The sequence below is a fragment of the Lampetra planeri genome, chromosome 14, assembly GCF_965212315.1.
Source record: "Lampetra planeri chromosome 14, kcLamPlan1.2.h2, whole genome shotgun sequence".
Lineage (NCBI taxonomy): Eukaryota > Metazoa > Chordata > Hyperoartia > Petromyzontiformes > Petromyzontidae > Lampetra > Lampetra planeri.
In genome coordinates, this window is record NC_136120.1 from 13,958,808 (window position 1) to 13,980,964 (window position 22,157).

General features: G+C 56.4%; 1 protein-coding gene across 2 annotated transcripts in view; it reads left to right on the forward strand.

The window, feature by feature from the left end:
• The window catches only part of LOC144722415 (receptor-type tyrosine-protein phosphatase kappa-like), a 146,555-nt gene that overhangs the window by 54,875 nt on the left and 69,523 nt on the right, over window positions 1–22,157 (forward strand). For both annotated transcript variants that reach the window (XM_078600660.1, XM_078600661.1), the window contains exons 7-8: window positions 2,881–2,993; window positions 3,661–3,841. In XM_078600660.1, the coding sequence (XP_078456786.1) occupies window positions 2,881–2,993; window positions 3,661–3,841 (294 nt within the window). The remainder of the gene's footprint in view (window positions 1–2,880; window positions 2,994–3,660; window positions 3,842–22,157) is intronic.

Here is a 22,157-nt window from a genome sequence, read left to right on the forward strand (position 1 = left end):
CAATCAAGTACATTGCAACTGGTAAACAGCGTTGTAGACGTGACTCATCGCGCTCCAATGCCAGGCACACTACACCATACCGACCGGTCACACCACACGAGCCATACCATGCATCACACACCAGGCACACCACACTGCACGTCTCGCACCCATCGCGTGTTCGCTGATGACAGGGACACAGAGACGGTTGATGTTGTTTATGTTACACGCGCGTGCGTGAGTGCGTATTCTTGTGTGGGGAGTAGTTTTCCTGAAAGTGGCACGTGGTCCATAACCACGGCCAATCCTGCGATTGTGAGGGAGAGAATGGCGATGGCCTCGGGAGAGGACTTCATCCGGCAGCGGATAGATCCTGACAGTCGGGGGGTAGTGGCGGTTTGGGGGGGTTGTGGAGGGGGGGGGGCTCTGGTCCGCATTGTGGCCACCGCCACCACAGTTGCTGCCAGCGGCCATTACCGTTATCATTAGTGGAGCGGCACGAGTTGACAAAACCACTCGCTTGGGATCGCTGCGGAGAGCCCCGGAGCAGATGTCCTGTCCCACCATCCCCGTCTCACGGCCTCGTCCCACAATCCCCATCCCGCGGCCTTATCCCTGTCCCACGGCCTCGTCCCTGTCCCACGATCCCCGTCCCACGGCCCCGTCCCACAGCCTCGTCCCACAGCCCCATCCCGCGGCCCTGTCCCACGGCCCTGTCCCACTGCCCCATCCCGCAGCCTTATCCCTGTCCCACGGCCCCGTCCCGCTTCGTCGCAGGGCTGCTGTGGCATCTGAGGGCGCGCGAGCGAGGGACGGAGATGCCCCATTGGCTCTAATCACCGTGGCAGCGGGGCCACCGGCTGTCTCGTGCCAACGCGCGATCGTGATAGTTGGTGGTAGCGATCGGAGGGCAATGTCGGCCCATTGTACCAAACAACGCAAGGCGCGACCCGGATCAAATCAGTGGGATCACATCGACATCAGTGGGATCACATTAGTGGGATCGGATGGGATGGGGGAGCTTGAGCTACGGACCTGCCCTGCGGCAGAGATGATAAAGATGTTTGCGTGGGAGAAACAGTCGCTTGAAGGGGTTAACGAATCGGCAATGCAAGGGAGCACACATTTTTTCGCGGAATAGAAAATCAGCGAATTAGATTTTGTGGCGGCGGCAGCGGCAGCGGCAGCCAGATTAATGAGCACCTGCTAAGCCCTGATTCTGCTCGGTTCCAGGAACGCAACTAACGGCCTCCTGGCTTATCGTCACCGCGTCGGTGCTTTTACCCGCAAAGCGCGGCGCGAGCGTTGGAGCGGAGCGCCAGGAGAGAGAGAGAGAATGGATTGTGTGGCGGCGTTGACGGTGGACGACGGGTCTCGGTCGAGACTAACGACGGAGCGACAGCCAAAGCAGGGAATCTCTCTGAGTGGGCACCCCCCCCCCCCCCCCGGCGGTTGTGTCGATGAAATCGACCCTTCGTAGATGACTTCATCCAGCAGTATCTCTCCTGTGGATGGAATGCGTTAAAAAGGAATTGGCCGTGTATCCCAATGCAGGACACTGCCGATAATGGCCAAATGTAATTGCCTTAATCTCACCACGTGGAAAATTATACAAATTACATTCACAGAACCACGTGCATTTACCATCACTGTTGTATGTATATATGTTGAAATTATTTCACACCGTACATAGCCAACCATGCTAGGTACGCTTGGCGTTGAGAGGTAAAGGCACAGCCCTGCAATTTCTCGCTCATGCCCCAACCGCCAGAAGGGCCTCCACTCGAGGGCGCTCTGGAGAGCAGGGCAAGGGGTACTGTCGGCCTTCTCTTTCACACGACTCGGAAGAACATGTGGGAGTTGCCTACCCACACGCGATCTGCCGATTGACTGAATGCAGCGATCCCATTGGATACTGCTCTGTGGAGAGGGGCGTTGGGTGACGGGGGATTCAAGATGCGTTCCCCGTTCCTTTGAACCAGCGCTGACCATCGCAGCCCGGCAGCAGCAGCAGCAGGCCCTCTGTAAAACACCGTGAACTCGAGGTTAATCTTTGTTCTCTCCGCTGTGTTCCCCACGCGTGCGGGCTCTGCCTTGCTACTCTGATTTCTCCACGCACTCTGTCCTGGGCCATCATCTCCACGTCCACTCCACGGGGGAGGGGATGGGGGGGCGGATTTTAGAAACCTGCTGCACCATTATTTGAACCGCCGTGCCGGGAGACGAAATCGAACCGGCGACCCCTGGATTGCCAGTGCGGCGCACGCTGATAGCCGTTACGCCACAGCAGCAGCAGCAGCCCTGCTCTTTGTTGTTGTTCTTCTTATTATCATGAAAATAAAAAATACAATCTGGGGAAACAGAGGCGGAGGCGGTGGAGGCACTTGGGAAACGAGGCGCTCTGCCGGGTGCGGCGATGCTCTCTGCGTGCAGCCGCCGCTCGCTCGCCGCGCCACTGTGATTTATTGGAAAGCGTTTTTTGCGTTCATTAGGCGGCTGCTATTGACCCGCGCAGTACGCAGCGCGGGCTCCCTGACTCGCACGCACGCACGGTGCCCCCGCCAGCAAACAACAACAACGGATCTCCTGTTATCAGTCATTGCTCAATGTACACAGAGTGAGAGCGTGTGTAGGGGTGTGTAGGGGCGTGGTGCTGTCCACCTACCCCCTCGTGCGCTGTGCCGGCCTTCGTAGGTGCTGCTCGCTAACAGCACTTGCCCCAACAGTCCGTTGAGGCTAAACGGGGGATATTTGTTTTTGTACATAAGTGTGCGTCTAAGCGTGTGTAAGTGTGCGTGGGTAAGCAGGTTTGCGTGTAACTTTACTGTCACGGGGAACGCGTTTGGGCTGCGTGGCGTGAGGCCGAGCGACGCTCATGCGCGCCTTTCCCGTGTCGCGCAGAGCCGCCGGCGCCGGTGGCCCCGCCGCAGCTGCTGGGCGTGGGAGCGACATATCTGTGGATTGCACTCAACGCCAACTCCATCCTGGGAGACGGCCCCATCGTCGTGAAGGAGGTGGTCACCGCACGGAGACACCGCCAACACTGCCACCACTACCACCACTACCACCACCAACAACACTGAAACCACGACTTAAGGCAAGCTGTCTCGGGTGTGGACCAATCAACTTCAAGGATAGTGCACATTATCAGAGTTATGTCTTTTGTTTGTATTATCACTGCAGGTATTGCGGTCTATGCAAACATGACTCCTTGTAAAAAGGTGTCAGTTTTGTTGCCAGATAGAAGGGTAAAAAAACAATTAACACCAACATTAATAGCAACAACCCCTCAGTCTAATCCTGAGCAGCAATATGAGATCACTTTAGGCTTACCCCGAACCCTAAGCGCACTAGCCACCAAGACACTAGCCCTGACCCTAACTCTACTAGCCCTGACCCTAACCCCACTAGCTCTGACCCAAACCCTAACTCTACTAGCCCTGACCCTAACCCCTCTAGCCCTGACCCGAACCCCTCTAGCCCTGACCCGAACCCCTCTAGCCCTGACCCTAACCCTACTAGCTCTTACCCTATAAAGAGATGAACACCGAGTCACGCTGGACGGCACCACACCAGCTGCGCCACCCATCGCTCGGCCGCTGCGGTCACCGCTTCACCTCGCTTTGCCCCCTCTACACTGCACTCTCTGACCCCGTGACCCCGTGACCTGGTGTCCCCCAGGTGGAGTACCGCATGCCGCAGGGCGCGTGGGCGGAGATCCACCCGGTGGACACGGCGACGTACAAGCTGTGGCAGCTGGACCCCGACACGCACTACGAGGTGCGCGTGCGGCTCACGCGGCCCGGAGAGGGCGGCGCCGGCCGCCCCGGGCCCCCCCTCATCGCCCGCACCAAGTGCGCAGGTGAGGGCGACGCGGTGCCCCCCCCTCCCCGTCCCCGCTTCCCACTGCCCCCCACCAACCCCCAACCATCCCCAAACCACCTTGCTTGGATGCTTGTCGCAAAGCTTCATGGTTCGAATTCCGGTGGCCGCCGCGGTTAGCCCCACGGCGCGTATCGACCGTGACTGCGCTGGGCGCCCATCGGCTTCACGGTGGACGTCAAGGACACTGTGACGTCACTGGCAAGAGTTGGCCGTTGTGTGCCGACGCCAGGGTCCACATTTGCCAACGTTCAAAATTACATCGCAAATTCCTGAATTGGAATCACAGACAGGAGCAGGCATCTCGCCCCCTACTGGCAGACCAATGCCCCAGGTCACCTGGTTGAGCAATGTCAAATAATGAAACCGATCCCTTCCAGGATTATCCCCTTGCTGAGGAGGCAGCTGATGTCCTGGGGAAGCTGTCAGTGTCCCCGGGACATTACAAATCTTTTGAGTCCAGGTCATTCCTTCGTTTCCTCACAATAACGACGACAGCGCCTCGAAGCAACGCATCTACCTGTGGCTCTCCCCTCTCCTGGTGTCGCGAGAGGGCCCTCCCCCTCTTCTTCCACCCGTGATGCGTCGCGGTTCTTTGTAGCTCGGCGGTGATGACCGTATCACCTGCGAACCGGCGGCGTAGTCTCCACCCCCGCCTCCGCACCCCCCCTCCCGCACCCCCCTCCCGCACCCCCCCGGGTCGTCGTCGTCGTCCGTGATGCGTCGGTGTTTTTGCATGGAGCGCGCACGGCCAGTGGCGGTAGCGGCACGAGCGAGCAAACCGAGCAAGGCCTCGGGGCCCCCATTTGGGGCCATAGGGACTCCCGGAGGCTCTAGGAGAGAACCAGGACCTGGGAGAGAACCACGTGGCCTCGGCCGGTACCTCGTGAGTTCTTCGCCGCTTTTCGCCGTAGCTTTCTTCTTCACAATTGATTGCCTTGGCAACTGATTACAAAGTGGATGATCGTTTACTTGTGATTAAAGGTTAAGATGGTGCGATTGTCTAAGTGCGTCTCGCTCACGCGTGTGTGAGGGTGCGTGCACGCGATGTGTGCATGTGGTGCTGGCCAGCTGTGTCAGCTGTGTTGGCCTTCATAGGTGTTCACGAACAGCACTTGCCCCAACAGTATGTTGAAGCTATTTAGGGGAGCTTTGTCTTTGCGTGTTATTGTGCACCACGCATCAAGTTGAGCGAGCATCACGCAATGACAGCACGTTAAAGACTTCACCAGGCCGCGTGAGTGCTGCTGCTGCTGAGGATGATGCCAATGTCATCGATACCTCTGTCTGTGTTTGTGACGTTGCTATTGATCGTCGTGTTCGCAGCGAGGGGGCTATTTATGAACATTAGCAATGATTCTGCTGATAATCATTGATGGTGCTGCTGATGATGGTGTTGACATTGATGGTGCTGCTGATGATGATGTTGACATATGTGGTGGTGGTGGTGGTGGTGATGATGGTGATGACGACGATGACATTAATCTTGCCGCCACTGCTGCTGCTGTTACTGATGATGGCGCACGGAATAAGAGATTGAGTCACCGCTGCTGCTCGTTTCCTTACCAACAAATGAGGCTTCGCATTCGGGTGGCAGCACCCCCCTCGAGGAGGATGGCAAGTAACATCTAAACCATTCCTGGGCCTCCCCTAGGTCGACTCGGCCTTAAATGAGCACCTGCTACTTTGTGCCAACATCGGCGGCCGTGCGTGTTGCTGGCCGCACTCCACCGCCTCGTTTTCGCTGATAGCACTTGCCCAAAGAGTCTATGCAGGTTATACGGGTGATCTTTGTCTTTGTTGTGCGATAACAGTCTGCAGACGGCTCCACTCATTGCCTTTGTTTGGCGGTTCCTATGCAACGGTCATTAGTAGAGCGCTGTAAGATTAAACGTGCAGTCCTTAATATCGGTTCCTCAACAAAATAACACGTATCTCGCTTCGGAGTATAATTAAAATCAGGCGCTGCCGCCGCTGATATCAATAATTGGGAATTCACGAGTGCAGGATAATCCCAGAGAAGGGAAATGAAGGCAGTATCCCACGGTCCGACAGTGTGGTGGGTGGCATGGCGACGCTACGTGGATCGGTGGCCTCCGGCGCAACGGAGGAGGGCGAGAGCAGTGGAGCTCATCTCGGGCCCTCGCAGAGTCTCGGAGGGCCCTGGAGGGAAGTGGGTTGACGTGGTCTCGGGGCATGCGGCGTGAGAACAGAGAGGAGGGCAGGAACCACGTGGGGCGAAGGAAGGCGATGAAAGCGATGGACGTGGAAGCGCCAGGGCGGAGATTGAGAGGCAGGGTCTACAAAGAGGTGGATCGGAGAAGTGAACCGCGATGTGAAGGACTTGCGGAGTGAGCGGACCTCGAGATGACGGCCTAGGGTGGGCGCGGGTGGAGAGGGGAGCAGGACGGTGCAGCCCACGTGATGAGCGAGAATAATGACAGGAAGAGGGAGATGAGGATGAATGTAGATTGGGTTGCAGAGGTGGGGTGCTGCTGCTACTGCTGTGGTGTGATGGTCAGCTCGCTGGAGTTGCAAGAAGTCACCGGTTCTATCTCCCGACGTGGCAGCTTGAAATGGTGGTGCTAGCTTCTTAAATACCCGCCGCCTCTGTCGTCCCAGCAGTACGAATGGGTTCACACCCCCAGTCAGTCGACCGGCAGGTCGCGTGCGTTGGGGTAAAGTGTGGGCATCCCACCTCCTTCAAGATGGCTTTGCCAGTGTGGACGAGTTAGAGAGCAAACACCCTCTCGAGGGGTTCGCTCAAGCTCCCTGGGGGGGGGGAGCCCTTCCGCCAATGGTGGAGTGAGCACTTGCAGGGCCGCGCCTTTACCTTTCGTGGCCAAGCGAGAGGATGGGGAGCCTGCCACGGGTAGCCCATCGGATGACCACAATGTACAGATGTGGTTTGGGAAAGTTCCAACGTTTAATTCGTTTTTGATGGGCTTTGCTCCCCTCTGAATTTACAGCACGGAGAGTGAGCGCGGAGAGTGAGCGCGGGGAAGAGGGAAGAGAGGGAGAGCGGAGCTGTGGAGGTCGAGTGGGTGGGAAGCGAAATGTTGGCTTGCGAGTGTGTGTGGCATGTGCGTTTTGCATATTGCGCGTGTGTGCGTGTGTGCCCACGGCACTTATCGGCGTGTGCGTTGCATTTAGCGCTGCGCTACGAACCCGACGACCCGTTGACAATTATCTGAACCGCTCCTGGCCCTCCCCTAGATCGACTCGGCCTAAAATTAGTACCTGGTGCGGTGTTTAAACATCGCCACTGAGGAGACAAAGGCGGCTGATCGTGGTGCTGGCCACCCACTCCCTCGCTGACAGGAATTGCGCTAACATTCTCTTAAAGGGATCTTTGCCTTTTATTTACACACACACACGCGTGTCTTCGCTGTGTATATATCTGTAGGCATGCAGGCCGGCGCGTGTGTCCATGTTGCCCGTTCAGTGAGACACAGAAGTTAATCAACAGCTCTGGGAGAACGAAAAACCAATTATCGCGTCGATTCTCGCCGCTGCGCTGTTGCCAATCATCGCGCGAGTTCGACTCCCGGTGCGGGCGTGAGTCTGGGAGAGATTCCAGATCCTCCCTCCACCTCCCTCACTACCTCCCTCCTCCTCTCCCACAAGCACCACGCGGTGGGGGGGTTATAAGCAATACAGACGGAACTGGCTTCACGAATCCTGGCGGATTTGGAGTTATTTGTGCGTCAATCTGACAAATTGGCCTGCGTTGGAGCGATAGCTGCTTGTCACCGATGCATGGCTGCTCGCACTCACCACCAGAGGCCCGCACGCTACGGCGTGTGTGTCCCAGCGCCCTTCTTAGACGCCTTCTCTTCATGTGATGTGTGTCTGTGTGCGGTGTGTGTGTGTCTCTGAGTGTGTGTCTGTGTGTGGGTCAGTCATCTCAGTCAGTCGACCCATGGCGCCTGGGTCTGTCCCGTGACTTCCTGCCAGCAGGCGTTCGACACTTCATTTGGCCTTTAAGTGCACATGGCCTGGCACAGACGCCGTGGTGACGTCACCGCCACTCAGTGGCAAATGGCGGTTGTTGTTGTTGTCTGTGTGTATGATGTGTGTGTTTGTGTGCGTGATGTGTGTGTCTTTGTGCGTGATGTGTGTGTCTGTGTGCGTCATGTGTGTTTGTCTGTGTGTGTGATATGTGTGTGGCTGTGTGTCTGTCTTTGGGTGTGGGGAGTGGTAGTGTAGCGGTTAGTGCGCTGCGCCAAGAAACCCAGCGACCCGAATTCGATTCCCGCATATGGTCAACACCAGTGACGCTGATCTGAACCGGTCCTGGGCCTCCTCGCCTAGGTCGACTCAGCCTCAAATGAGTACCTGGTGCGGTGTGTAGACATCGCCACTTGGGGGACACAGGAGGTCAGGCGTGGTTGCTGGCCACCCAGCCCCTAGCGTGCCGTACCGGCCTTCATCGGTGCTCGCTAAACCCTTCCTCGAAAGTGTGTGTGTGTGATTTCGATTTAAAGCTTTCGTGACTGCAGGGATTCTTTGAACCCCCCCCCCACCTCCTACGCATTCCACAAGTAGTGACTAATCCCATATCATAAATATGCTAAATTCCTCTTGATATGCAAATTCCTTTGTCAAGGCGCCCCTTCCCCCTCCAACCCAGCTTAAATATACGCTGCCAAGCCTGGTGGTGCCCATTCAGACGCTGTCTTTCCGACAGACCTGTTCTTCACCTGAGGACGGCTGCTTGTGTTGTGGCCGAAACGTCGTGAGAATTATTTTATTATGTTTTATTTTTATTATTTTATTATTTCCCTTCTACGTGACTTTACCGAAAGAACCAAGAAGATGTGTGTGTGTGTTTATGCTTTTACTCAATTGAGGTCACACCGCAAAAATCATCACCTCCTCTTGGCAGAACTGATGCCCGCTTGAAAGCCATGTACCTCGTCACCTTGTGGCATTATTTCCGTGCAGGGCAGCTACCATTGGGGGTGCACCTTTTTAGACGTGTTCAGACGAGATGCGATGCAAGTCGCGCGCTGGGCTCTCTATCAAGCGCAGCTCACGATGCGGTGGCGGCGTGCCTCCAAGTGGCGTATCCTCCACGTGGTGACCCACGTGGTGACCCACGTGGTCCTCTTCCTGTCTCTCAGCACAGTTCCCAGCGTGCACCTCTCCGTGCTTCTCTGCGCATCGCGATCAAGACACGACCACGGCTCTCCGTCGCTTGCCCATTGTTGTTCAGCACGATGTCCCACGTTTCGCTCCAGGGTTACACGTCGGATAGCTACGCAGCAGCAGAACAATCGAAATGACCTACGCAAGCAGCAGAATCGTACGCCTTCTGTCTCCATCATTGTCATCATCATCATCATCATCGGTGATGTCTCGAGCTGCCGTCGCCGCGAGTCGCTGACTTAGGAGTCGTCTGCCGTGGGCTGAGAAGCGCCCCGCGGGAGCTCCTCGCTTCTCGCTGGCGCCGTGCGGCCACGCCGGGGCGAGCAGCCACGCTCGCTCCCCGAGCAGAGCCACGTGCCGGCCACGATCCTTGATGAGTGAGGAGCTGCGCATGGGGGGGGGGGGGGTCTCTATGAGGCTACGGGTCTCTATGGGTCTCTATGTGAGTCTATGGGCCTCTATCAGAGTCTATGGGTCTCCATGTGAGTCTATGTGCGGTAAGAATGGCGCGAACACCAAATGCACATTTCGCCCGCCCCAGCTCTCGGCCATAGCGGTGGCGGCAGTGGCTAGTAGAGGAGAGGGAGAGGCCGCCGAGCCTGCGCCGGTGCCGTGAGCTGCCGGTGCCGCTGCAGCGCCGGAGTCGATGATGGTGAAAGCGCCGTACAGACGCCTTCCATCAGAGCCACGCGGCGGGGCGGTGCTGGTGGTGGTACTAGCGGTGCCCGTGGTGCTGGTAGCGGTGCTGGGTGCAGTGCCGGTGGTGCTGGTGGCGGTGCTGGCAGTATTGGTGGTGCTGGTGGTGGTGCTGGTCGTGGTGCTGGTGGTGGTGCTGGTCGTGGTGCTGGTGGCGGTGCTGGCAGTGCTGGTGGCAGTGCTGGTGGTGCTAGCAGTATTGGTGGTGCTGGTGGTGGTGCTGGCAGTATTGGTGGTGCTGGTGGCGGTGCTGGCAGTATTGGTGGTGCTGGTGGTGGTGCTGGTGGCGGTGCTGGCAGTATTGGTGGTGCTGGTGGCGGTGCTGGTGGTGCTGGCAGTATTGGTGGTGCTGGCAGTATTGGTGGTGCTGGCGGTGCTGGTGGTGGTGGTGGCCCAAAGCCTCCCCGCGTGCTCGCTTATTTTCCCGTCAAATTGCCATGTGCTGCGTTGGGCCGGGTCCCGGGCAAATTGTTTTTTTCCATAAGCCCACACACTGCGGAAATAATGGCATTAGGAGAGCCCCTCGCGTATTTGCGAGCGGCCCAAAGTTCCATGGCGAGATTGCTGGAAGGTGATTGTCGTGTAGAGCGTGGGGTCTGCGAGCGCGGCACGCTTTCTTTTTTTTATTATTGGAACAAATTCACGGCGATAATAATTTTCCTGGAGGAGAGAGACGGGAGTGCGATGGTTGGGGTGGGGAGCAGGGGGGGGAGGAGGAGGCAAGCCGCGCTGGCCGCCGCGATGATGCGGGCCGCGATGATGCGATCAAGGGAGGGAGGGAGGGTGCAGCTCTCCTCACCCCTGAGGAATGAATTTGTTGTCCTGGTGGATGTTAAAAAAAGACATGGGCGGTGAGACACCATACACCTCCTCGGAGCTCGTCCACAAACCTTGTGAGCACAGGGGCACAGGGGCCATCGCACCGTGATTTCCGGGGCCTCTGTCACTCTTGTTGTTGTCGTTGTTGTTGGGCGCGCGAGTGGGAATGAGGTGAGATGGACGCGCCGGGGATCGCCGCTGGCTCCCGAGCGACGCGTCGCAAATCGCTGCGTGCGGCCCCTCGAATTTGCGGCAGATTTTATTTTCCGTCGCGTGGCAGAGAGCAGGCAAAAGGTGGCGGGGTCGGGGGCGGCGGGGGCCCAAATAGAGTCAGGAAATTTCAGGGCTGTGCGAGATTGCCGAGGTTGTGCATCCATCACTGCTATAGTGGTTTTTGTTGTTGTTGTTGTTATTATATCTGCCTGCCTCCCTCCATCCTTCCCGCTTGCTCGCTCACCCAACCGCTTGTCCGCCCACCCGCTCGCTCACTTGGCCGCTCGCCCACTCGCTTGCTCACCCACTCACTCATCCACTCACTCGCTCACCCACTCATTCATCCACTCACTCGCGCACCCACCCGCCCGCTTATCCACCTGCTCGCCCAGCCGCTCGCCCACCCGCTCGCTCGTCTGGCCAGCTGCGGACAGTGTTGCTTGGAGTTCGTGTACCAACATTGACCCCTCCCTTTTCTTACCTCCGCGAGAGGGTGACAACGTTCATATCTATGTGGTGTCTGCACGTTGCTCCAGCTTTCACCGGCCACTCTTCTCGCTGGCTTCTTGCCCTGCCGTTCAGTGCGGGCTTCTCCAGAGCTCTCTGCGCTCTGTTTTCGGGTCGTGACGCATGTTGTTCGGCGCGATGTCCGACGTTTTACTCCACGTGCCGGCTGATTTTTAATTAATTGGGTTCCTGCAGTTCCTGCAGAAGCTGCCACAGTGGATGTCCCCGGGATGTCCTCGAGTCTCCATGGTTCAGGACCCTCAATGCCCAATTGCATCAGGAACCACTCTTACTTGGTGGACATGTCAGTGCAGTGCTATGATTTAAAGGCAGGTGGACTCTCACAGTGGTGTCTCCATTCCATGTTTCTGTCTGTCTCCTCGTCTGTCTCTGTTTGTCTCTGTCTCCAAGTCTCCTGGTCTGCATCCCCATCTCATATTATGTCCCTATCCGTGTCGCCGTTTGTCGAGCCGTCTCTGCGTCTCCCCGCCTCGTATTCTCTGTCTCCCCGTGTCTCCCCGCCTCGTATTCTCTGTCTCCCCGTGTCTCCCTGCCTCGTATTATCTGTCTCCCCGTGTCTCCCTGCCTCGTATTTTCTGTCTCCCCGTGTCTCCCTGCCTCGTATTCTCTGTCTCCCCGCGTCTCTCCGCCTCGTATTCTCTGTCTCCCCGCGTCTCCCCGCCTCGTATTCTCTGTCTCCCCGTGTCTCCCTGCCTCGTATTCTCTGTCTCCCCGCGTCTCCCCGCCTCGTATTCTCTGTCTCCCCGCGTCTCCCCGCCTCGTATTCTCTGTCTCCCCGTGTCTCCCTGCCTCGTATTCTCTGTCTCCCCGCGTCTCCCTGCCTCGATGCCGATTATTTTTCGTACAATTTTTCAGAAATGAGTGCACGAGTAAACACGTAAATAAATGCCAGCGTAATAAGGAAAGACAAGACATAATAACCTGTTATTAACGTCACACCATTTTATTTCCATTTACAGTTTCACGTCTAACAAAGTGCAGTGACAGTTCTCATTTCGAGATGGGTTTTATTTTCTCTCCCGCAGCCCGAGCTGCGGTGTTATCGCGGCGCGCAACGCGTGGACAAATGACGATCGCCGTGAGAGAAAAAAACTTCATTACAATTCCCGTTACTCGAGAGGAAAGAGGAGGCAGAGAGAGCGAGAGAGAGAGGGGAGAGTCCTGAGAGTGCTCGCGACAAAAAGCCGTCTCGTCTGCTTCCAAACGGTTGCCATCCTCTCCCCTTTGTGTGGTTCTCCTGCTGAAAGCCACTTTGGGCCGCCGCTCTTCATCGCTGGAGATGTTTACGGCGTGAATCGGCCCGGCCGGGCGAGCGCTTGGGCGCGAGAGTCCGTGCAGTGTAGCGGAGAGCGCGCTGCGCTACGAACCCGGCACCCGAGTTTGATCCCCATTCGCTCACGGTGATAAAATTACACTATGCAACACAGTTTTTCTTCCTGGGTACTAAGTGTTATTTCGTCATTGCTTATGCCGAAAAAGTATAGAAAATGGCTATTATTCCCCACAAACTTTGCTTCTGTGACCAGGACAGTAATATTTTGAAATTTACCTATTTTCCATGAGAAAACGGGCGACTTTGTGTCTTTTCGTTCACCTAAAGTCAGAAAAAAAACATGAATCAAAATTAACTTGTATTTATACTAAAGTAATAAAAAATTACTACGAAATAATTAGTAGAAATGAGTGGTTTTTCGAGATGTATGATTATACTGTAAATTACTTTCACAAATCAGCCGCCAAATGTCGTCTCCCATCATGTTCTCGTTGTACTGTCCTTGGCAGTGGCGTTCAAAGTCCAGTATATCCTGGTGGAAGCGCTCGCCTTGCTCTTCCGAGTACGCTCCCATGTTCTCCTTGAATTTATCAAGATGAGCATCAAGGATATGGACTTTGAGGGACATCCTACAGCCCATTGTGCCGTAGTTCTTCACCAGAGTCTCAACCAGCTCTATGTAGTTTCGGCCTTGTGATTGCCCAGGAAGCCACGAACCACTGCGACAAAGCTGTTCCAAGCCGCTTTCTCCTTACTAGTGAGCTTCTTGGGGAATTCATTGCACTCCAGGATCTTCTTTATCTGTGGTCCAACGAAGACACCGGCTTTGACCTTTGCTTCAGACAGCTTCGGGAAGAAGTCTTGAAGGTACTTGAAGGCTGGCGACCCCTTATCTACAGCTCTGACAAATTGTTTCATAAGGCCCAATTTGATGTGCAGTGGTGGCATCAGCACCTTCCAGGGGTCCACCAGTGGCTCCCACTTGACGTTGTTCCTCCCCACAGAGAACTCGATCCGCTGTGGCCAGTCCCGCCTGTGGTAGTGTGCCTTGGTGTCCCTACTGTCCCAGAGGCAAAGATAGCAGGGAAACTTGGTAAAACCGCCTTGGAGACCCATCAGGAATGCCACCATTTTGAAGTCTCCGATGCCCTCCTAGCCGTACTCATCATACTTCAAGGTGTCCAGCAAGGTATTGATGTTGTTGTAATCCTCTTTGAGGTGCACCGAGTGAGCCAGGGGAAGAGATGGGTACTTGTTACCATTATGGAGCAGCACGGCTTTGAGGCTCCTGGATGAGCTGTCAATGAAGAGGTGTCACTCTTTCTGGTCACAGGCGATTCTGATTGCCTCGAACAGACTGGTCGCATTGTGGCAGAAGCAGAGCCCATCTTGATGGGTGAAGAAGCTGCAAAAAGGTTGGTGACGCTTTCTCTGATCTGCGACTTGCACACTTTCATCCAACAAGTTCCACTGCTTGAGCCTCGACGTCAAAAGCTCGGCATTGGACTTGGTGAGACCAAGATGTCTGATCAAGTCGTTGAGGTCTTTGTGCTTGGGGCAGTATGGGTTTCTCTCCTCAGCTCCACCTCTGAAATTTCCATCTGCATCTACGTCTTCCTCGCTCTCTGACTTGCCGCTCTTTTCTAAAGGCAGCTGCTCTCTCCTTCCAGAGGAGTGGGTACGGGGAGCTCATGGCAGTGTGGCACCGGGGCGATGGATGGATGGATGAAGGAAGGTCCGGATACGTGATAGCAGGTGCATTCTTGCCAGTCCGACGTTTGGAAGGGTCCACCATGCAGAAGTAGCAGTTGCTTGAGTGGTCCGCTCCGATGCGGTGCGGTGAGATGCTGGATGCTTACCACCGCCCAGAGAGATTTGTCAAATTGTGTGACGCCGTCAACGCCGTTATCACCATCGTTACAATCCACACTGTCGGTTATTCATCGTCACCGTAATGGATGAAGATCAATATTGATCACCGTTATCACTCTCGTCACCACAATAATTGTCACCTTTGCATTCACCATCAGTTAACTATTATCATGAATTCAGTTTAATTGTAATCATGAGCATCATCATCATTATTGTCATCATCATCAGTTACTGAGAATCAAGTATCGTTGATTTCATGGTCATCATCCCCACCACCACGACCATCATCATGGCATAATCATCACTCGTTGTCATGATGTTGATAGATTATCACCATGTGAGAGTAAACTGACTGAGATCGATACCAGGTGAAGCGTCTGGCTCAGCGTATTTTTTAGGACGCTGAGTCTCACGTCTCGTGTTCAGGAGCGCTCTGTGTTGGGATTTTTGGCAAATTGCAAGCGTGATTCGTCGTGCTTCATCAACTCGGAACAATGCGGGGGTCAACTCGAGCGGGCCAATGCTCCCATCTCCTTTCCGTGGCCCTGAGCCAGCGGTGGAAATTCCACATTCCTATGGCAGTGGCCGGTGTATACGTGAAACAGACACTGCCAGCTTCACACACACACACGTGGCGGCCGTGTATCTGACCCCGGAGGGGTGGTGAGGGGTGGTGAGGGGTGGTGAGGGGTGGTGAGGGGTGCGGTGTGTAAACATCGCCACTCGGGAGACAAAGGCGGCCGGGCGTGGTTCTGGCCTTCATAGGTGCTGCTCGCTAACAGCACTTGCCCCAAATGTTAGTCAAGGCTCCATGGGGGATCTTTGCCTTGTGTGTGTTTGTGTGGAGGGAGGCGTGCGTGCGTATGAGCAGGGGTGAAATTACTTCTGTCGGCCGTGAATACGCGCACCTGCCGTGTGAACCTGGGGTGTGGAAGCAATGAGAGAGTGGGCGGGAGAGAGAGGAGGGGGGAGGAGAGGGTGAGACCACGTGGGAGTGAGGAGGACATCGGCTCAACCATCACCCAGTGTCACCAGTCTCTGTCGAGAGGGCCCCACTCACCTCTGTGTACCTACAGCAACAGCGGCCATCATCGCCATCAGGATCAATCCACTGCTGGATTGAGGCCTCGTAAAACCGCAGCAATCTCCCACGGATCTGCAGCGTAACGATTCACACAGTGCGAGCTGCTAGATGTGGCTGTGTGGGAGGGTGTGGGAGGGTGTGGTTGTGTGAGTGGGTGTTGGTGGGTGTGGTTGTGTGGGAGGCTGTTGGTGGGTGTGGTTGTGTGGGTGGGTGTGCGAGGGTGTGGCTGTGTGGGAGGGTGTTGGTGGGTGTGGTTGTGTGGGAGGGTGTTGGTGGGTGTGGTTGTGTGGGAGGGTGTTGGTGGGTGTGGTTGTGTGGGATGGTCTTGGTGGGTGTGGTTGTGTTGGTGGGTGTGGTTGTGTGAGATGGTGTTGGTGGCTGTGGTTGTGTGGGAGGGTGTTGGTGGGTGTGGTTGTGGTTGTGTCGGAGGGTGTTGGTGGGTGTGGTTGTGGTTGTGTGGGAGGGTGTTGGTGGGTGTGGTTGTGTGGGATGGTGTTGGTGGGTGTGGTTGTGTGGGAGGGTGTTGGTGGGTGTCGTTGTGGTTGTGTCGGAGGGTGTTGGTGGGTGTGGTTGTGGTTGTGTGGGAGGGTGTTGGTGGGTGTGGTTGTGTGGGATTGTGTTGGTGGGTGTGGTTGTGGTTGTGTGGGAGGGTGTTAGTGGGTGTGGTTGTGGTTGTGTGGGAGGGTGTTGGTGGGTGTGGTTGTGTTGGTGGGTGTGGTTGTGTGGGAGGGTGTTGGTGGGTGTGGTTGTGTGGGAGGGTGTTAGTGGGTGTGGTTGTGGTTGTGTGGGAGGGTGTTAGTGGGTGTGGTTGTGGTTGTGTGGGAGGGTGTTTGTGGGTGTGGTTGTGTGGGAGGGTGTGGTTGTGTGGGAGGGTGTTTGTGGGTGTGGTTGTGTGGGAGGGTGTGGTTGTGTGGGAGGGTGTTTGTGGTTGTGGTTGTGTGGGAGGGTGTTAGTGGGTGTGGTTGTGGTTGTGTGGGAGGGTGTTAGTGGGTGTGGTTGTGGTTGTGTGGGAGGGTGTTAGTGGGTGTGGTTGTGGTTGTGTGGGATGGTGTTGGTGGGTGTGGTTGTGTGGGAGGGTGTTGGTGGGTGTCGTTGTGGTTGTGTCGGAGGGTGTTGGTGGGTGTGGTTGTGGTTGTGTGGGAGGGTGTTGGTGGGTGTGGTTGTGTGGGATTGTGTTGGTGGGTGTGGTTGTGGTTGTGTGGGAGGGTGTTAGTGGGTGTGGTTGTGGTTGTGTGGGAGGGTGTTGGTGGGTGTGGTTGTGTTGGTGGGTGTGGTTGTGTGGGAGGGTGTTGGTGGGTGTGGTTGTGTGGGAGGGTGTTAGTGGGTGTGGTTGTGGTTGTGTGGGAGGGTGTTAGTGGGTGTGGTTGTGGTTGTGTGGGAGGGTGTTTGTGGGTGTGGTTGTGTGGGAGGGTGTGGTTGTGTGGGAGGGTGTTTGTGGGTGTGGTTGTGTGGGAGGGTGTGGTTGTGTGGGAGGGTGTTTGTGGTTGTGGTTGTGTGGGAGGGTGTTAGTGGGTGTGGTTGTGGTTGTGTGGGAGGGTGTTAGTGGGTGTGGTTGTGGTTGTGTGGGAGGGTGTTAGTGGGTGTGGTTGTGGTTGTGTGGGAGGGTGTGGTTGTGTGGGAGGGTGTTTGTGGTTGTGGTTGTGTGGGAGGGTGTTAGTGGGTGTGGTTGTGGTTGTGTGGGAGGGTGTTAGTGGGTGTGGTTGTGGTTGTGTGGGAGGGTGTTAGTGGGTGTGGTTGTGGTTGTGTGGGAGGGTGTTAGTGGGTGTGGTTGTGGTTGTGTGGGAGGGTGTGGTTGTGTGGGAGGGTGTTTGTGGTTGTGGTTGTGTGGGAGGGTGTTAGTGGGTGTGGTTGTGGTTGTGTGGGAGGGTGTTAGTGGGTGTGGTTGTGGTTGTGTGGGAGGGTGTGGTTGTGTGGGAGGGTGTTTGTGGTTGTGGTTGTGTGGGAGGGTGTTAGTGGGTGTGGTTGTGGTTGTGTGGGAGGGTGTTAGTGGGTGTGGTTGTGGTTGTGTGGGAGGGTGTGGTTGTGTGGGAGGGTGTTTGTGGTTGTGGTTGTGTGGGAGGGTGTTAGTGGGTGTGGTTGTGGTTGTGTGGGAGGGTGTTAGTGGGTGTGGTTGTGGTTGTGTGGGAGGGTGTTTGTGGTTGTGTGGGAGGGTGTTAGTGGGTGTGGTTGTGGTTGTGTGGGAGGGTGTTAGTGGGTGTGGTTGTGGTTGTGTGGGAGGGTGTGGTTGTGTGGGAGGGTGTTTGTGGTTGTGGTTGTGTGGGAGGGTGTTAGTGGGTGTGGTTGTGGTTGTGTGGGAGGGTGTTAGTGGGTGTGGTTGTGGTTGTGTGGGAGGGTGTGGTTGTGTGGGAGGGTGTTTGTGGTTGTGGTTGTGTGGGAGGGTGTTAGTGGGTGTGGTTGTGGTTGTGTGGGAGGGTGTTAGTGGGTGTGGTTGTGGTTGTGTGGGAGGGTGTGGTTGTGTGGGAGGGTGTTTGTGGTTGTGGTTGTGTGGGAGGGTGTTAGTGGGTGTGGTTGTGGTTGTGTGGGAGGGTGTTAGTGGGTGTGGTTGTGGTTGTGTGGGAGGGTGTTAGTGGGTGTGGTTGTGGTTGTGTGGGAGGGTGTTTGTGGTTGTGTGGGAGGGTGTTGGTGGATGCGGTTGGGTGGTTAGCGGGGGTTGACTCAGCGGAGCGGTAAATCAGGTTTTGGAGTAACACGGCCCTCCCCTCCTCACTCCCTCCCATCCCCTCCTCACTCCCCTCCTCACTCCCTGGCCCTCCCATCCCCTCCTCACTCCCCTCCTCACTCCCCTCCTCACTCCCTGGCCCTCCCATCCCCTCCTCGTTCCCTTTCTCACTCCCCTCCTCCCTCCTCTTCTCGTTCCCCTCGCCATGTCTTCATTCCACTCGCCGCTATTATTTTTCATATTATACGATGCTTGCGTGTTTATTTATTGTTTGTGTTTGTTTTTATTTCCTGTGTTTGTTTGTGTTCGTTGTTTATTTCCTCCCTCGCCATTTCCCCGGTGACCGCAATTCGTTTGTCGTTGACTCCGAGACGAGGTCGGCCTCGTGTGAGCGGCGGCACCCCTAGCAACACCTCGTCACCCCTAGCAACACCTCATCCCCCATAGCAACACCTCGTCACCCCTAGCAACACCTCGTCACGCCCACCAACACCTCGTCACCCCTAGCAACACCTCGTCACGCCCACCAACACCTCGTCACCCCCAGCAACACCTCGTCACCCCTAGCGACACCTCGTCACCCCTAGCGACACCTCGTCACCCCTAGCGACACCTCGTCACCCCTAGCAACACCTCGTCACCCCTAGCGACACCTCGTCACCCCTAGCGACACCTCGTCACCCCTAGCAACACCTCGTCACCCCTAGCAACACCTCGTCACGCGCACCAACACCTCGTCACCCCTAGCAACACCTCATCACCCCTAGCAACACCTCGCCACCCCCAGCAACACCTCGTCACCCCTAGCGACACCTCGTCACCCCTAGCGACACCTCGTCACCCCTAGCAACACCTCGTCACGCCCACCAACACCTCGTAACCCCTAGCAACACCTCGTCACCCCTAGCAACACCTCGTCACCCCTAGCAACACTTCGCCACCCCCAGCGACACCTCGTCACCCCTAGCGACACCTCGTCACCCCTAGCGACACCTCGTCACCCCTAGCAACACCTCGTCACGCCCACCAACACCTCGTCACCCCTAGCAACACCTCGTCACCCCTAGCAACACCTCGTCACCCCTAGCAACACCTCGCCACCCCCAGCAACACCTCGTCACCCCTAGCGACACCTCGTCACCCCTAGCGACACCTCGTCACCCCTAGCAACACCTCGTCACCTGGCCGCTCGTCCCCTCACCTCGTCGCAGGCGGCAGCAGCCCCCGTGACCTCGCCACGGCCCCCCTCGACTCCGTTGCGCAATCCCCATCGCATCTCTTGACCCACTCGCCTCCTCGCGACAAAGACAAAGATCCCCCGTGTAGCCTCAACAGACTGTTGGGGCAAGTGCCGTTAGCGAGTAGCACCTATGAAGGCCGGTACGGCACACGAGGGGGTGGGTGGGCAACACCATGCCCGGCCGCCTTTGTCTCCCTAGTGACGATGTTTACACACCGCACCAGGTACTCACCACGCACCATCTCACCTGGTGACGCTCGCACCATCGCACTCACCACCTCGCACTCACCCCTCCTGACGTCACCTCGCTTCACGCTCCCACTCGCCCGCTCGTCCTCACCTCGTCTCACTCGTCCTCACCTCGTCTCACTCGCCCGCACCTCATCACAGTTGCTGATGCAGCTGCTACGAGCCCTCTCTTCGCCATAAACCCCCCCCCCACTCTCGCCGTATTTACTTCCCCGCATTGTGATCGCCCGTAAATAATGCCCCGCGCGAGTTTTATGTGCGCATGAGTGAGTGCGTGAGTGTGTGTGCGTGTGTGTGAGTGTGTGTGTGCGTGTGTGTGTGCGAGTGTGTGAGAGTGTGTGCGCATGAGTGTGTGCATGTGAGTGTGTGTGTGTGTGCGTGTGAGAGTGAGTGTGTGTGAGTGTGTGAGAGTGTGTGCGCATGAGTGAGTGCGTGTGTGTGTGCAAGTGTGTGCGTGAGTGTTTGTGAGTGTGTGTGCGTATGAGCGTGTGAGTGTGTGTGTGAGTGTGTGTGCGAGTGCGTGTGAGCGTGTGTGCGTGAGAGTGTGTGAGTGTGTGTGCGTGTGAGCGTGTGTGCGTGTGAGCGTGTGTGCGCGTGTGCGCGTGTTAGTGTTAATGCGTGTGAGTGTGTGTGCGTGTCAGTGAGCGTGTGAGTGTGTGAGTGTGTGTGCGTGTGAGTGTGTGTGCGTATGAGCGTGTGAGTGTGTGTGTGAGTGTGTGTGCGAGTGCGTGTGAGCGTGTGTGCGTGAGAGTGTGTGAGTGTGTGTGCGTGTGAGCGTGTGTGCGTGTGAGCGTGTGAGCGTGTGTGCGCGTGTGCGCGTGTTAGTGTTAATGCGTGTGAGTGTGTGCGCGTGTCAGTGAGCGTGTGAGTGTGTGAGCATGTGTGAGTGTGTGAGCGTGTGAGTGTGCGTGTGAGTGTGTGTGCGTCTGGGTGCATGCGTGTGTGCGCGTGAGTGTGTGTGTTGGGAGTGGCAGGGTAGCGGTTAGCGTGCTGCGTTACGAATCCGGCGACCCGAGTTCGAATCCTCCTCACGGCCAACATCAGTGACAATGATTTGAACCTGTCTCTGAACGCGTTACTGGGGAGACAAAGGCGGCCGGGTGTGGTGCTGGCCACCCGCCACCCCCTCGTGTGCCGTGACGGCCTTCGGAGGTGCTCGCTAACAGCACTTGCCCCAACAGTCCGTTAAGGCTATACGGTGGATCTTTGTATTTGTGTGAGGTGTTTATGTAATTTATTGGTCGCTAAGGCAATAGCGGAACAATAAGAACACCGCGATATTATCTCAAGGTTCCCAAATACACTCCGCGTTTAATACATTTCACTTTCACCGCTTGATCAAATCCTCGATCAGATGAACGGCGTCGTCGCCGCAGTCTCCACGTCGTGGGCGCGATCACCCCCCACCGCCCCTCCCGCCCCACCACCCCCCACCCTCCCCCCACTCTCCCCCCCACCCTCCCCCACCAACCCCCCCACCAACCTCCCCACCAACCACCCCCCACCCCCGAGTGTGCGAATCGCAGACGGCGCAGCACGTCGACATCGCGTAACGTGTCGCGAAATAGCTTCGTGTTTTTCCAAATGTCATCGGCACCATCTTATAAACGTGATATTGAAAAGTCCACAGAGCATGTTTAAAGAAAATAAACAAATCTGCGTGTAAGTGTGTGTGTGTGCGCGCGTGCGGAGTGGTGGTGCAATGGTGCGCTAACCACTCGACCTCAAATGAGCACCTGGTGCGATATATAAACATCGACACTTTGGAGACAAAGGCGGCCGTGCCTGGTGCTTGCCACACACCCCCTGAAGTGCCGTACCAGCCTTTAATAGGTGCTACTCGCTAATAGCACTTTCCGCAACAGCCTGTAAAGGCTGCACGGGCGACCTTTGTCTGTGTGTGCACGCACCTGCTTGAGCACGCGTGTGCACGTGGCCTCGTAATCCCTCGGCCGTGGATTTACGTTTTGCATTTTTCGCAGACGGATTTTTCCCAAATTTTACGGAAGCCAAACAACGACCACGAATAATCACGCCGCTCGCCAAACCCGGGCAACGTTAGCAAATCAACCCAATTAGCGGGCGGATAATGAAATAGTAAATCAAATTGGCACGCTTGTGAATCGAACCGTTCAGATTGAACGTGGGCGTCGGGGCAATGGGCAGCAGCTGCCCGAGAGGACGCCGAGAGACGGATTGGGTGTCCCCGGCAGCAGCAGCGACGATGGCCTTGGTGGTGGGGTGCTGCTGACGACCACTGAAGGATGAGGATATGGTGCCAGCTCTCGCAAAGCCAAGGAATTAACCGGCCCGGCCTTCTCGGCTCATCACCACCGTGCAGGGGGTGATAAAATAGGTACCGCCTTGTGTGAAGCCAACTACTGTGGGTCGTCACATGGAGTGGCTTTCTCCTCGCCGTAGGAATGTGGAATTTCCACCACGTGCCCAGGACTTTAAGTGGGTGGCGAGTGCTGCCGAATGCAAATTCGAGTTGAAAACTTATTTCGATTTT